The following is a 16,317-nucleotide window of genomic DNA, read 5'->3' on the forward strand; positions in this document are numbered from 1 at the left end:
TCCACCATGCATCGCCTTGGAACTTTTGTTGGAGTTTCCACAATACTAGTCTAATTTGTCAAGATTATCAGTGGAAATGGAAATATATTTTTGAGTGCTTTGCATGCATCACCCGTAGATTCTTGCGCATGGTCAAGTGTATTTTTTTCATTACTGGGGCATTAATAAAATCTCCTTACATCAGCAGTGTAATTCAATACCATAAACATGGACTGTTTTATTAAAAAATTGTAAATAGTGACGAGATAACGGATTGTAAGAATTATACATGTATTTCTAAAACAAGAAAGTAGTTTACCTGAATAGCCAAAATTACTTGCGAGATGTGTGTTTGTAAATACAGTAGCTATCATAGATATATGTGAACTATCTCCATGACATGATCGTCATTGTAAACATGCATTACACCGTGGCACCTGTCAATTTTACAGTCTTAAATGTGTTTCATATTTAAAAGTTTACCAGTTCTTTGCACATGTCTTATACAGTAGCCTACATTTTGTATGATAACTATATAGCGTTCGGTTGCTATATATATATATATAATTAAATTGTTTAATATATATTATAGTATGATTTCATGTTAACGATTGTATTAATATGTTAATTATTCTCAAAAAATGAATCTTTTAATTCTGTTGTTCTGTTAAGGAAGTCTGTTGTCTGAATGATGCTATAGAATGTATTCTGCTATTGTAGCAGCTAGATTGCAATGTTAAATATAACACACATATTCTATTTATTCAAGATAAACATTCTATTAGACTAACAGGATATTATGTTGAATATGACAGAATATTATGTTATAATAACAGAATACATGGTAGCATCACTCAGACAACAGACTTTCTGTCAAAATTATTAATCAAAATAGATTAATTTTTTGAATACATATAGTTTGACTGTGGCGCAAGTATGATTTCATAAGATGTATTCCTCGATGCTTGATCGTGCTAAGAGATGTATGTAATTTGATTTTTATGATTCATGTATGCTGCATTATCATTGGGATTTAGCTGTACATGTATATCAAATTTCATATTTACATATATAGTCCCGTACTGAGTGTTTTAGCTGAGTCCTCATCTACCATGGCGCATGGTCAAGACTTAATTGAAAAGGTTACTGGGTGCATTTTGCATTCAGACATAAACCCAGTTAACGTAGTTGTTTCCATTTCGGTCACAAAGAGCAGGTTTGTTCCATAATTAAGGCAGCAGGGAATCAGTGAAGAGTAGCGTACATGAACAAATAGAGCACCTCGTCGACAAATCCCCAGGGTGACGTCAGCGACATTAACTCCTGGTACGCCGTCATCGTCGCGGCTCTAGTTAACCTGGAATTTAGCACCTTGTTCGGGATCATTCGGCACAGATAAGCTGGCAGTGAAAGTCTTCCGCAGCCACTCCATTCTGCTGCATTCCACTCTTATACGTGGACATAACATGGCACAGAACAGTGTAGTGTCATACCTAAGGTGCTTGTTGCTGTCTCAGTCAGTACTTAGACGTTAGACAGGAATGATTGAACAGGTGCCAGTACAATGTGACTGGGTGGGGTGTCATCGGTACGATGCTTCAGTTGCAACAGCATATTGGTGGCAGGGACTCTACCTGCCACAAGAAGAAACAGCATATGCACACACACCTCGTATGAGTTTATGTTTGAAAATGGTTAAGTACGATGTTGAACGATGTTGAACCCCGAACATTGTCAAATGATCACACGCATACTGACGAAATCCGGCCACCTGCCAACCTTCATGAACTACTGTTCATACTTGTATATACTTAAAAGTAGTAACGCATATATCCCCGGCACCAAGGCTTAGACAGAAGTGTACAGAGTTGATAGTTACAATTTCATAGACATGACTGGTCAAGAAATATTCAGCATTTTGTGTTGTACATGTGATCACATTTTGTATATCATGGCATTAAAACAGTGCAAAGGGATCAGGCTCAGGATCACGTAGCCATCTTTGAAAATTTCAGTTGAGTTTAAAATTGCTATTTCTTACGTAACAAGGTTAAATATTGCTTGAGAAAGTAAATTTGTTAGTAAGTCATTGTGAAACAAATTTCAGATAAAATAACGGAAAGGTACATACCAAGTTTAATGATTGAAATTTAGACTAAGATCGCTTCGTGTTCCCTGGGGCAGGCCTCGGGATGCTTAGTACCCTAGTGGAACCAACTTCTTAGATCTTATCCTATGCAGTTTTTCAGAAAATAAAGGAAGGGGTTAATGGAAACGTTGAAATAGCTTCTTTTAAGCAACGGAAACCTGTGATCATCACGTCTGTCGATTTATTTATTTATTTATTTGATTGGGGTTTTACGCCGTACTCAAGAACATTTCACTTATACGACGGCGGCCTACATTTTGGTGGGAGGAAACCGGGCAGAGCCGGGGTAAAACCCACGACCATCCGCAGGTTGCTGGAAAACCTTCCCACGTACGACTGGAGAGGAAGTCATCATGAGCTGGGCTTGAACTCAATATCGTTTGAATCCAGCTTTCACCCTTGTTAGGTTGTAATGAGGAGATAAGTGTCTACAACGTGGTTTTCCCCTGATGTGTATCCGCCACTCATATATGTATGCCACAACAATTTCACTGTGTAATAAGGTCATTTCTTTAAAATGACAAATTTATTACGACTTTAGTTACAGGGAAATAAAAATAGAAATGAATTTTGTATTTTAAAACTTAGAAATGAAATGAAGTTAGAATCCGAAAAAGGTAGGGGCTAAAAAAGAAGCAAACTGAAGACAAAAATTTAAACCATCACGCCCCCAAGAGAGAGGAGAGTGGAAAATTTCTTTCACCCAAAACCACGTCTTGCCTCCCGGAGAGAAAATTTTGGAAAGCCCGCAATGAAACCATGCTGTCTTCTATATGCTAAGATCACCATTGGGGTGGTCCCTGCTGTGTGATGATCACAAGTGATGGTGCATAGAGGTTATCAGAACTCAGTCAGCTCCCCCCCCCCAAAAAGAGGAGATCACTCCCACAGGGGAAACCACTTTTCCAAAGGGAGCGCTGATCAAGAATTAAACATTATGAAACGATAATTTGTCCACACTTAAAAATCATTATAGCTTGTCTATAATTTAAATTTTTGTTAAGCTGACAACACAATGATGAAGTCCTAATCCCTGTCTGCATGGGGCGATAGGTGTCGCATCAACATGCACAAGTTCACAAACAAATCGCACGGTGTCTAGAGTGATTTGATTTTATTTCAAAGCTACAAACCGTACATATGAAATCGATTTGGGACCATACATATGCATATAGTTCCATGAATTCCACGAGTATAGTGCTCCCATGAATGTTCACAACCACAGTTAACCTTATAAGGTGTTCTGTTTTCAGAAATGTCAGTCAAGAACACGCATATATGACCCATCATAATCAATATTGTTGCTAATAGGTCATCCACTGGTAATATATGATCAGTCTTTCTGTGACGTTACGAGGTCACAGCTGCTTTCCTAAGAAAGGAAAAAAAAAACAAGCGTCCAGTTCGCACGGACTTTTCCGAACGGCCTTCTACATTCATATATGGCAAATGCCCAATCATTTTCGTCCATATATTAAATTTTGTAATTATTTATTTATTTGATTGGTCTTTCACGCCGTACTCAGGAATATTTCACTTCTACGACGGCGGTCAGCATTTTGGTGGGAGGAAACCGGGCACAGCCCTGGGGAAACCCACGACCATCCGTAGGTTGCCGAGAGGCCTTCCCACGTACAGCCGGAGAGAAAGCCGGCATGAGCTGGACTTGAACTCAGGTTGATTTGGATCTACTTGGATGTACTAAAAAAAATACTGCTTAAAAACAGAAAATGTGACGGAGCGATGTCACAACTGCTTTCGCCGAGAACGGATAAAAAGCGAGCATCCAGTTTGCACGGACTTGGCGAACAATATTGCTTATAAACAGAAAATCTCAAGATTCCAAAGGTTCCATTTTAAGAAATTTCGTAAGTCGGATGTCAGAGGAAAAATACAAAAAGTTCAGTTTACTTTTCGGTCTACACGAGTAAACATCGCTAAACAATACTGCCAATTTGCAACGTTACAATAGAACATGAGCTATGCCTGCGATACTCCGGGCGTCAGTTACGTCACCAAACCCAGTGTCTTACGGCATAGAAAGTGGGCGTCATGACAACGTCTAAAACGTCATACAACAAAGCGACTTCGCGGTCAGACTGATTCACGGAGAACAATGTTAGTACAGAAAGGGGAAAACATGGATATTGATGAGTTTACAATTGAGCGGTAAGTATCTGGCGATGAAATATATCGTGGAAAAGTTTGGAATGAAACTGCACTTTATCACATTTATCGACTGTGGCATGACAATTTGTGATAGAATATTGTTGTTGTCGAAGCTCTATTTGCTGACATCATTTACAACGAGAAGACTGTACAAAGTTTTCTGAAATTTATGTAAACGTGTTGTTAAATTTGTGTACTGCATTAGTGCGTGATAAAATGAGTTAGCCTATGAACGTTACCGCACTATTGTAACCACCCCTGTCGGTCTACACACGAGTAAACGTCGCTAAACAATGCTGGAAATTTGCATTGTTACGAAAAAGATAAGTCATGTCTGGGATACCTAGGGCGTCAGCTACGTCACCGAACCCAGTGTCATGGAAGGTGACGTTGACAACGTCTAAAACCTCATGTAACAAAGCGACTTTGCGGTCAGACTGACTCACGGGGATCAATGTTTGTACAGAAAGGGGAAAACATGGATACTGATGAGTTTACAATTGAGTGGTAAAAATAGTGCAGTTGAAATATATTATGTATTTATACGAGGTGCCCAGAAGTTGCGAGAAGTTTATAAAAAAGGCTACACTAAAAGCAAAACAATAACTTGGAGTGATGTTCGTTCCTAGTACAATGTAAACGTATTGCAGGTTTTAGTTATCACCGTACAATGACTACAGCTAATCGGCTATAAAATGGGATACACCTGGTAATAGAGATGATATGCATAATCCACCACGGAATGTACGATTACACAGATTGTGTAATTTTACTACTTATCCCATCAGTACACTGGTCCTCTGTAGCCTCAGTGCGTGGACATTGGTTAAGTGGAATGTGTTTTTAGAAAGACACTCCACTTTGAAATTCCCGCTTTTCAATGTTAAAGTTTGTTCTTTTTCTCATAGGATAAATCTTGAAAGGCGGTTTATCCAGTATGCCAGCAGAGCATATCTTGGGATTCGTAAATCCCTCATCTTCGAATTTGGTGAGTACACATTTTATGCATTAAATTTACAGATTCTGAAAAGAATTCATTACGCAGATAACTTCTGTCAAAAATGAATGTGTTAATATCAAGAGAAAGTACGTTGTCTGAGAAATGCTAGAATGAAATCTGTTATAATATCACAATATTGTGTCATATTCAAGATAAAATCCTGTTAGTCTGATAGAATAGTTATGTTGAATTAATAGAATTTGTGTGTTATATCTGACAGATACAATCTGCTGCATTAACACAATACCTTCTAGCATCACTCAGATAACAGACTTTCTGTTAAATTTAGAAGATTAATTTTTTGAGTGTATAAATATGATAATACGAAACATAAATATGAAAAACAACCAGAAAGTTTAAACTCGTTATCAAAAGTGGTTTCAACTGGCAAATATCTTTCACAGGTGGTAAAAAGTCCTCGGAACTATTCCGCCTCATTCAAGAGATCATCAGGAGAGATGACGCAGCAGACGAAGACAAAGATTTTACCGATGCAGACAGGTTGATGAGGCAGTAAGTTAGGACTACTGTTTACAATAATCTAGTGTTGTTCACGGTCCCGTTATTATTGTGGGATTGGTCGAATGGACTATAGCAGAATTCTCACTTGTGTCGACTCATGTCGATTTAAGTCAAAAGCAGCAAACGATATAAAACACTATTTGTCCTATATTTTCATTCCGTTTTTCATTTAGCCCCATTCAATAAGCCAATATAACTAATCACATTATGTCAACACAGATTACACTGAAAATTTACAGCTTTATCATTATATATGCACAATACTGATGTTCAGTTAAGAGGGGATCCTTGAAGGTTTTGTTTGAAAAATCCACTATAATGTAACTAAACTTTCAAGTCTGAAGTACAGAGATATTTTCACTGTAAAAGAATCAGTCTCTTAAAATGCAATAGGGCTGCACCGAATTACCTCTCTTGAGGCCACCCTGCTGTTTGAAAGGTACGTTTTTAAGAATAAGCTGTGGTTTGGTGGGGCCTCATTAAATGGCTAATGGCAAGTTGCGGAGTTAAAGCGGCTTAACCAACTTGAAGACTAAGCTTTAAGGCAGATTTCAGTTTGGAAACTTATTTGGAAAGTTGACGATAAATGCTATGTATTATTTTTTGTCCATTCGGAGGTAGTTTTTAATTTCTGTTTTAAAACAGAATTTCTAAATTTTTAGTTTTAAAATTCTGTTGCCAAGGAAATGTTTGTCACTGCGATGACATGACCTCCGTGTACACAGAGAACGTTTTAACAGGCGAGGTCTCACTTCTGGTAATTCAACGCCTCAAAAACTACTCTAGCGTGACGTCATAGCCTCCATCGTGTAACAAGGGAGGTAATTCAGAGCAGGGCATGTTGTTATATGTAACCTTTCATTTTGTAACATAGAAGGCTATTTGAGCAACGTTTGCTATTTGCTATTAGCATGTGGTGGTTCTGTGCCATGGCATGTGACAACTTCATTGAATTGTCCTTGCTTTCAGTTTCAAATGTCATATTTCGAGAACTGTAGTGTATATTTTCGAGAACCATGATTTCCGTATTGTATAGGTTGTCCAGCAACACAAGCGATGATGAGTTTGACTTGGGAGTTGTGGAGGAGATGATGACGTCATCTCTCAGTAAACTCCTCAAACAGCATCTGGAGGGTCTGAAACAGCTAAAAGCCATGGTCAAGGTACGCCTCTTGTAATTGGTTAGAGGGGAACAGAGTGGAGTAGTTACACCGCGTTTTATTGGACATCTGTCAATAATAAAGTAAAGATTAATGCTAACGGCCACTGGTCAGCTAATGGCCATGGTCAAAACCTCTGCAGATGATTGGTCAGCTAATGGCTATGGTCAACACCTTAGAAGATGACTGGTCAGCTAATGGCCATGGTAAAAACCTCTGCTGATGTCTGGTCAGCTCATGGCCATGGTCAAAACCTCTACAGATGATTGGTCAGCTAATGGCTATGGTCAACACCTTAGCAGATGACTGATCAGCTAATGGCCATGGTAAAAACCTCTGCTGATGTCTGGTCATCTAATTGCCATGGTCAAAACCTCAGCAGATAACTGGTCAGCGTATGGCGATGGTCATTCAACCTCAACAGGTACCAAAGCAGAGCAAGATGCGGTAGCGATGTTGTTGTTGAACCCAATGTCTGCATATGTCAAGTTGTAATTGTCTTGCTGTTTGCGTCGTATATCTGGTGAGGAGCACCATTCGCCTTGTACTAACTATCCTACTTTTGTGTTGTGCTTTGATTGTTGTTTGACACTATACCCAAAGATTTTTCACTTATACGATGGTTGTCAGTTTTATGGGCTAAAGAATGGTGTAATATAGCTGTCGTTGTTTGTTATATGTGGAATTAACTAAATTTAGAAGTAAAAAAAACTATTGCAGAAAATCGGGTTGGTCTCAAACGACGCAGTTGTTCGCTCATTTACAATTAGGCCTAAAGGTTTTAAAGCCTGTATGAACAGACATTCAAAAATCTTGCAAGACAATGTCTGAAAACGATTAAAGCACGTTTAGTTTCCAGGTGGCATAGTTTTGCATAAGGATGGGAATTCCTTCTTGAAAAGACAAATTAACCATAAGCATATTTTTAACGTATTTTTTTGAAGATATTCTCAATATTGGCTGATTTCTTAGCCATTTCACTCTAGGTTTAAGCATGTGATTGACATTTTCTCGAAAGTACCAAAATGACTAATGTATTATGAAGGGCAAAATCATAACGTAACCACAATGGTAACTTGTTGCAGCGTTTACATAATGTAATGGATCAGGATGACTTGCCGATGTACCGGTGTCTAACATGCGCGCATTCATCCAATCCATTCATTCGCAGGGGTAATGTACATATGTTGTTGTTGTTGTCGATACAGAGATACGCCACACCGGCACCTGAGCTTGAAACATTGGAGGAGGTGTCTCTCGGGCGTGGGAAAAAGAAGATCAAGATGAACAAAGGGGTCTGGCGATTGGCAAAACTGTACCGTGCCATGAATCACCAAATCCTGACCATGGCCTGTCTGGACCTGGTGAGTTAGCCGCCATAGTATCGTCCTCGTCATATTATGGCCAGAAATACATGAAGAGAAGAATTACCTTCGTATTATTGTGAAAATACGTATCAGTATCACGGAATGTGGAAGATAAAACAAGATTTTTGCCGTATTAAGAATAATGTGTGGAAACATATTGATACAGTAGAATCTGTATGAAAACATCGATCTGGACCCATATTTATCAACTGTCTTAGGGCTGAAGTCACAAATCGTTGAAGCAGAACAATGTACCAACCAGAACTTGAGTCTTTTCCTGGTCTTGGTTTGACCTTTTAAACACTTACAGTGTATGACAAGTTGCTTGCTAAATAAAAGACCTGTACACATAATAGAGAAGTGTCTGCAGTAATGTAGAACTTGATCCATATCGAACAGATAATCTTAGACCTTATCTTCATTGTGATTACCAAACATCTAATAAGTTATATCTAATATAAACATCTCGTCCACAGAAACTGGCAAAGGAAATTTCCATAAACAGAAAAGTGAAAAACTTGATCCGAAGGACAGTAGAGAGCACCTGCGGTTTGATCAAACATTTTTGGAGTCCGAGGTAAGTTGTAGGACTGTGATAAAGTGAAGCTAATGGTGCACCCATTCTGTGATAAAGTGAAGTTAATGGTGCACCCATTCTGTGATAAAGTGAAGCTAATGGTGCACCCATTCTGTGATAAAGTGAAGCTAATGGTTGAACCCATTCTGTGATAAAGTGAAACTAATGGTGCACCAGTTCTATGATAAAGTTAGGTTAATGGTTGCACCCAATCTGTGATAAAGTTTAGCTAATGGTGCACCAATGCTGTGATAAAGTGAAGCTAATGGTGCACCAGTTCTGTGATAAAGTGAAGCTAATGGTGCACCCATTCTGTGATAAAGTGAAGCCAATGGTGCACCCATTCTGTGATAAAGCGAAGCTAATGGTGCATCCATTCTGTGATAAAGTGAAGCCAATGGTGCACCCATTCTGTGATAAAGTGAAGCTAATGGTGGATCCATTCTGTGATAAAGTGAAGCTAATGGTGCACCCATTCTGTGATAAAGTGAAGCTAATGGTGGATCCATTCTGTGATAAAGTGAAGTTAATGGTGGATCCATTCTGTGATAAAGTGAAGTTAATGGTGCACCCATTCTGTGATAAAGTGAAGTTAATGGTGCACCAATTCTGTGATAAAGTGAAGCTAATGGTCACCAGTTCTATGATAAAGCGAAGCTAATGGTGCACCCATTCTGTGATAAAGTGAAGCCAATGGTGCACCCATTCTGTGATAAAGTGAAGCCAGTGGTGCACCCATTCTGTGATAAAGTGAAGTTAATGGTGCACCAATTCTGTGATAAAGTGAAGCTAATGGTGCACCAGTTCTATGATAAAGCGAAGCTAATGGTGCACCCATTCTGTGATAAAGTGAAGTTAATGGTGCATCCATTCTGTGATAAAGTGAAGCCAATGGTGCACCCATTCTGTGATAAAGTGAAGCCAATGGTGCACCCATTCTGTGATAAAGTGAAGCTAATGGTGCACCCATTCTGTGATAAAGTGAAGTTAATGGTGCATCCATTCTGTGATAAAGTGAAGCTAATGGTGCACCCATTCTATGATAAAGTGAAGCCAATGGTGCACCCATTCTGTGATAAAGCGAAGCTAATGGTGCACCCATTCTGTGATAAAGTGAAGTTAATGGTGCATCCATTCTGTATTAAGGGTTAAGTTACTATGACCAACTCTTTGAAAGTGTATATAAAGCTAACTTAGCCTTGACCTATAATACAAAACTTTTTGACTTGCCGAGCTTAACTGAATAATATAGTACTGAGTATGTTTATGTAGGTAATGCAGTTCGGCTGTGCACTGACTATGGTTGTGTAGGTAATGCTGTTAGGCTATGTGTACTGAGTACGTCTGTGTAGGTAATGCTGTTAGGCTGTGTGTACTGAGTATGGTTGTGTAGGTAATGCTGTGTGTACTGAGTACGTCTGTGTAGGTAATGCTGTTAGGCTGTGTGCACTGAGTATGGTTGTGTAGGTTATGTTGTTAGGCTGTGTGTACTGAGTATGGTTGTGTAGGTAATGCTGTTAGGCTGTGTGTACTGAGTACGTCTGTGTAGGTAATGCTGTTAGGCTGTGTGTACTGAGTGTAGTTGTGTAGGTAATGCTGTGTGTACTGAGTACGTCTGTGTAGGTAATGCTGTTAGGCTGTGTGCACTGAGTATGGTTGTGTAGGTAATGCTGTTAGGCTGTGTGTACTGAGTACGTCTGTGTAGGTAATGATGTTAGGCTGTGTGTACTGAGTGTGGTTGTGTAGTTAATGCTGTGTGTACTGAGTACGTCTGTGTAGGTAATGTTGTTCGGCTGTGTGCACTGAGTATGGTTGTGTAGGTAATGCTGTTAGGCTGTGTGTACTGATTATGGTTGTGTAGGTAATGCTGTTAGGCTGTGTGTACTGGTTAGGCTATGTTTGTGTATTATTATGTGTGTTACATATCCACCATCAGCGCCACCATCACGGAAGCAACTGAAGTAAAAGTCGAGGACAAATGCAAGGAGGAGACAAGCAACGGTGATAAAGGGAAGAAGTCTGGCTTGAGGAAAATGATTTGCAAGAAAGTCTTCCGACCATCAAACAAAGTGGGTATCATGGATGACGAGAGGGGACTGCTTCAGGATAGCAGGGTCCATGGTGAGAGACGACAGTGTGTAATTAGTGGTGCTCGTCCAATTAAGTATTTCATCTATGTTGTAAATTTATGAAATGTTGTAATACGTGCGAACGGCTTTGTGCCTTTATTTATGGCATATCATGGGGTTTGTAGACCTTGTAATGAAGCCTGATGTGCCAATACGGTTTGTACACTTCCGTTATGAATCCTCATGCGCCAAAACAGTTTGCACACTTCTGCAATGAGTCCTCATTTGCTAATACAGTTTGCACACTTCTGTAATGAACTCTGACGTGCCAATACGGTTTGTAGACTTCCGTAATGAAGCTTGATGTGCCAGTACGGCTTGTGCACTTCCGTAATGAAGCCTGGTGTGCCAATACGGTTTGCAGACTTACGTAATGAAGTCTGATTTACCAATACGGTTTGTAGATTTCCGTATTATAGCCTAATGTGTCAGTACGGTTTGTATACTTCCGTAATGAATCCTGGTGTTTAAATACGAGTTGTGCACTTCCCTAATGAAGCCTGATGCACCAATAGGGTTTGTAGACATCTGCTTCTGCAGTTAAGCCTGGTGTGCCATTGCGGTTTGTAGACATCTGTAGCGAAACCTGGTGTGTCAATAAGGCTTGAACACTTCTCCAGTGAAGCCTGATGTCACATTACGGTTTGTAGACTTCCGTAATGAAACCTTATGTGCCAATATGGTAAAAAGTCAATGGTCTAGTTTGAACATTAAAGCTTTACTATAAGTTGAAATCCAAACTATTTCTCCTCACAGATGCACCTCAAAACGTACCGGTAGAGAAGACTCTCTCTCCTGACATCATTAGAACCCCGTCCCTCACCCTATTAGAATACTGCAGTAGCCCAGATACCATGTCCCTCATGAGTGAGGACACCATGGCCACCCAGGTTCACCCGGACAAGGACAAGCCCGCAGCCACCAGCGAGAGGGATACCCCTATAAAAGACCGGTACAATGTGTATGTCAGGGTTATCCAAAAGTACAAGAGTGAACAGAAGGGACATCTGAATCTCAAAGTTGGTGAGTACCAATCTGAAGAAACAGAAAGGTTTGTCAGTGTGTATACCGGGCTCTATGTAGAAAGACATATCCGTGACATATTTATACTAGCTTTTTATTTTAAAGCTAAATAATTATGACAACAGTAAAACAGTTAGTTTTGACAGAAATCACAGTTGGTGTGTTTTTGGAACCTACATTATTTCCGTTTAACGCTTTTCTCACGAATATTCAACTGATATAACCTTTGTCAGGTATTTTGGAAATGTATTGATTGACTTGATTCTTATCGCAAAAATAGTCTGCGCCGGAGGTCGATATACCACCAGTCATGGCGGACTCGACTACGTATCCATTTCAATAGGAAACACATTTCCTAAAGACAAAAAATGACAAAAAATGATTTGATGAACCACAAAGCTGACGGGAAATCCTTTTGTTCTGACTAGTTTTGTTACTTTTCATTCCACAGGCCAAATCCTGAAACAGAAGGCACCAGTTAACAAGGATGGTCTTGCCTTTGGCTGGAAGCGTGCCAACAAGATGGCCCCCAAACATTATGGGTATTATCCTGAATCCTGCGTGGAAGTGATGACAAGCTGGAAGTAATGGCAAGCTGGAAGTGATGGCAAGCTGGATGACAGGCTGGAAGTGAGTCCCCTATTACACATATGAAGTCAAATGTACATAATGAAGAAATTCGAAATTCAAAATTCTAGGGCTTAATTACTGATTACTTAATTATCTTCAGAGTTATACTAAAGACCTGATGGGGTGCTGGTATCCCCAGTTTTGTGGCCGCGACAGACGTTTAAAAACTTCAGGCATTTTTAAGCTTTTGTAAATTTTAATTGAATAAAGATAAAGATCTGAAGTTATTGACATTAATTTACAGGTAGGTTTAGTACAGATCAGTATAAAAAATATCTTTATCTGTTATATTATTTTATCCTGTACGGCAAGGGTCAAAACTGACCATTTTACACTGGCAAAGTTATAAAATGCCGTCTCGAATTTCACCACTCGTGGCACAGATTACATGCCTGCTACTTACCTGCAATGGTGGTTCTGTCTAGAGACATTCCATATCTTGTGCTGAATTTTGCACACTGAAATAACTATCTCGAGACTAACTGTCAGTGCTGGCTAGAGTGAGACTCGAAATCACGACTTGTCTAGCGCCACCTCTCTACCAACTGAGCTAACAAGCCATTTAGAAAACAGCTAGTCAGTTAGAGCCCGTATCTTACAAGCAAACCAAAGTTAGATCCTGCAATAACTGTATATGGCACACAGGATCAAGGAGTAAGAGAGTATCCATATAGCCACGCTGAATGCAGAAACCGTATCATCGTGAATGTTTTTACATGTAACCATGGATTACCTGGATTTCTTGGATATTTCCTGTCTATTTTTGACATAGTTTTACATAGTCCAAGAGCTAACTGAGATTTAATGGCGATAAAAGAAATAAAATCTTTGGCTGTTTGGTGAGGTAGAGGTAGCCCACCTGACTACAGAAATCCTTGTAGCCAGTAGTGGGTAAGGTAAAGGGGCTCTTTGAAACTAATTACCAAATTCAGTTTTTTTTTTGGACTTGGAGCCTATAAAGCTAACACAGATGCTACATTATAAGGAAAGTCATACTAATTATGAATCTCAACTTGAAACTAAATTTTGTGGTGGAAAGGCCACTTAAGACGAGGACTATTATTAGTGATTTATAATTTATTTGTTTAATTTATTATTTATTGAATTATTTGATTGGAATTTTACCTCGTACTCAAGAATATTTCTCTGATACGACATTGACCAGCATTATGACGGGAGGAAAATGGGTCCGTAGGTAACCTAAGACCATCCGCAGGTTTCTGAAAGACCTTCCCACGTAGGGGGTAATTAGATAGAGCCTTACTACCCAACTCACCACTGACCGCACTTAAGACAAGGGTTCTATTGTTAGGTGGACTACCTTTACCGCCGAGTCACCAAACAGCTAAAGATTTTATAACTCTCATGTCAAATAAATCTCAGCTAGCTCTTGGACTAACACATGCGGATCTGCAAAACCACGATCACTGTTGATGACGACAGATTTTGTTGATGACAATATATTGATTTATTTACATTGTATTCATGAGATTTTGCTATAGTTATACCCAGTTCCTTTACATCCTGTACTATTGGCTAACATATAAATGATGTATGTCAAATGGTAACATATTTTGTGAGTGGATACACCATTTATACAAAGGACGACTTGTGACTTTATGTGAAACAGTTCTATGGTGATGCAGTTGTCAAGTGCAGAAAAACAGGGACAGGTTATACTTGAATCTAAAGTACAATTATTAGTATGTGAAAACTCTGAGTGATGCCTTTTATAAATTTTGGTCTTTGATCTTTATTATTTTATCAATAGACAAAAGCAAAGTCAAAAGCAGATTTCTCTATTTTAAAGCCTTTTTTCAGACGAGATTTTTATCAAAATCATACTATGATTACATGAACCAAATTGAAAAACATGAAATATTTTATAAAGCCCTTTGAACCGCACATTAACCAATAGTTCAATGCTTGTAACTCCTTAACACAACGTCACATGAGCGACTGACACCCGAGGTGGCACAAAAGTTCAAGAGTTCGAATTCCGCTATTGATTGCGCATTTTTTACAGCTTAATGTGAGTTACGTCGGAAAATCATTAAAACACAAACGAAACCAGTCTTGTTTGTTTATATTTTGCCAAGCTTTACATCATATGCCTCCAAATTCCCTAATAAATATGCATATTTCATATATAACATACTCATTGTCTACCAAGAAAGCCCATAACGAATCTGTCTTAGACAAAACGCTGAATTTAGTCTACTGTGCTAAAGCTACAACATACGAATGTTTACTCTGTTGCTCAGACCTCTCTGAGTCCTTCACATCAAAACAGAAATTTAGTGTTCAAGTTTAAATGCAAAGTTAGGAGTATCTGCCTACCACAAAAAAGCTTTCCTATGTAAATTGTGAATTGATAAACGCAACAGTAACGAAGACATGTGACTTGTCACCATAAACAAGCCGTTCTTCCAGCTGAGACGTGTGTTTTCATCATCCGCTGCATTTTTTAATTCATATGTTATCAAAAAGCAGTTCTTTTTAAGAATGATTAACACCGAAACTATTGTGTAACTATTGTATCTTCTCTCAGACTATGATTGGCATCTTACATACAACGGTTATATGTTTATTTAACCGATTTATGTTTTTCGCCGTACCAAAGAACATTTCACTTAAAGTAGGACGGTGGCCCCCATTACTGTGGGAGGAAACCACACAGATCACGGGGAAAACCCACGACCATCCACAGGTTGCCGACAAACCTCAAAATTGTGCCAATATATTTACGCTCAAAATATTTTTCTTCACCTAAAATACATCGTTTATTTATTTATTTTTTTTAATTCATGTTTTACGCCGTACACAAGAATATTTCACTAAAAACAACGGCGGCGAGCGTTATGGTGGGGGAAAACCGAACAGAGCTCGGGGAAAAACACGGCCACCTACAGGTTTTTGCCAGACTACGAGGTGGGCTTGAACTCGCTGAGTCATTGTACTGCGACAGCGCTGTAAGCGTTCAGTCCATTTATATGTTGGTCTACACGACAGGATATAAAGACCCTGGGTATCATTAGTGAAAGACAACGTTATAAATACATATATCTACTGTTTACAGACCCCCTAAGCGGACGTTTGCTACTTTTGCGCCATATTGTGTGTGTGTGTGTGTGTATGTGTGTATGTGTGTGTATGTGTATGTATGTGTGTGTATGTGTGTGTGTGTGTGTGTGTGTGTGTGTGTGTGTGTGTGTGTGTGTGTGTGTTTTAAATACATAGTTATATTAGTAACAAAAAGCTGTGTGTAATAATTACTCTGGGTATTTGTAATAAACAAAAGGACGGTATTTTAAAAAATTTTTTTTTTGGAACAAGATTTTTAGCGAACGATATATATTTGAGAAAAAAAATGTTATATGTACCGAAAAAGTATATTTTTAAAAATGTTTGTGGACAATATTTACAGCATGCCCTGTACCTTGTGTCTTGTGGGCGGCATTTGCCAAGGCAGTAGACAATAGATCTATAAATCAAATGGTGACTTTTGTGTTTCTTAATATAGTGTCATCTTTTCTGTTAGGTATCACTGTACAAGTAAATACCCGGAGTAAATCTTTTTTGTTAATTAAAATGGCCTCTGTTAGTAAAAAC

The 16,317-nt window shown here is 38.8% G+C and overlaps 1 protein-coding gene across 1 annotated transcript; it reads left to right on the forward strand.

Annotated features, from left to right (window-relative positions):
• Positions 1–4,244: 4,244 nt before the first annotated feature.
• Positions 4,245–13,156, forward strand: LOC135465483 (uncharacterized). The gene is made up of 9 exons (XM_064742724.1): positions 4,245–4,297; positions 5,086–5,285; positions 5,702–5,810; positions 6,856–6,982; positions 8,188–8,343; positions 8,823–8,923; positions 10,860–11,044; positions 11,809–12,075; positions 12,527–13,156. Exons 1-9 carry the CDS (start codon positions 4,245–4,247, stop codon positions 12,661–12,663), a joined length of 1,335 nt encoding a protein of 444 aa, XP_064598794.1. The 3' UTR covers positions 12,664–13,156.
• The last annotated feature ends 3,161 nt before the right edge of the window (positions 13,157–16,317 follow it).

Source organism: Liolophura sinensis, chromosome 5 (genome assembly GCF_032854445.1).
Source record: "Liolophura sinensis isolate JHLJ2023 chromosome 5, CUHK_Ljap_v2, whole genome shotgun sequence".
Classification (NCBI taxonomy): domain Eukaryota; kingdom Metazoa; phylum Mollusca; class Polyplacophora; order Chitonida; family Chitonidae; genus Liolophura; species Liolophura sinensis.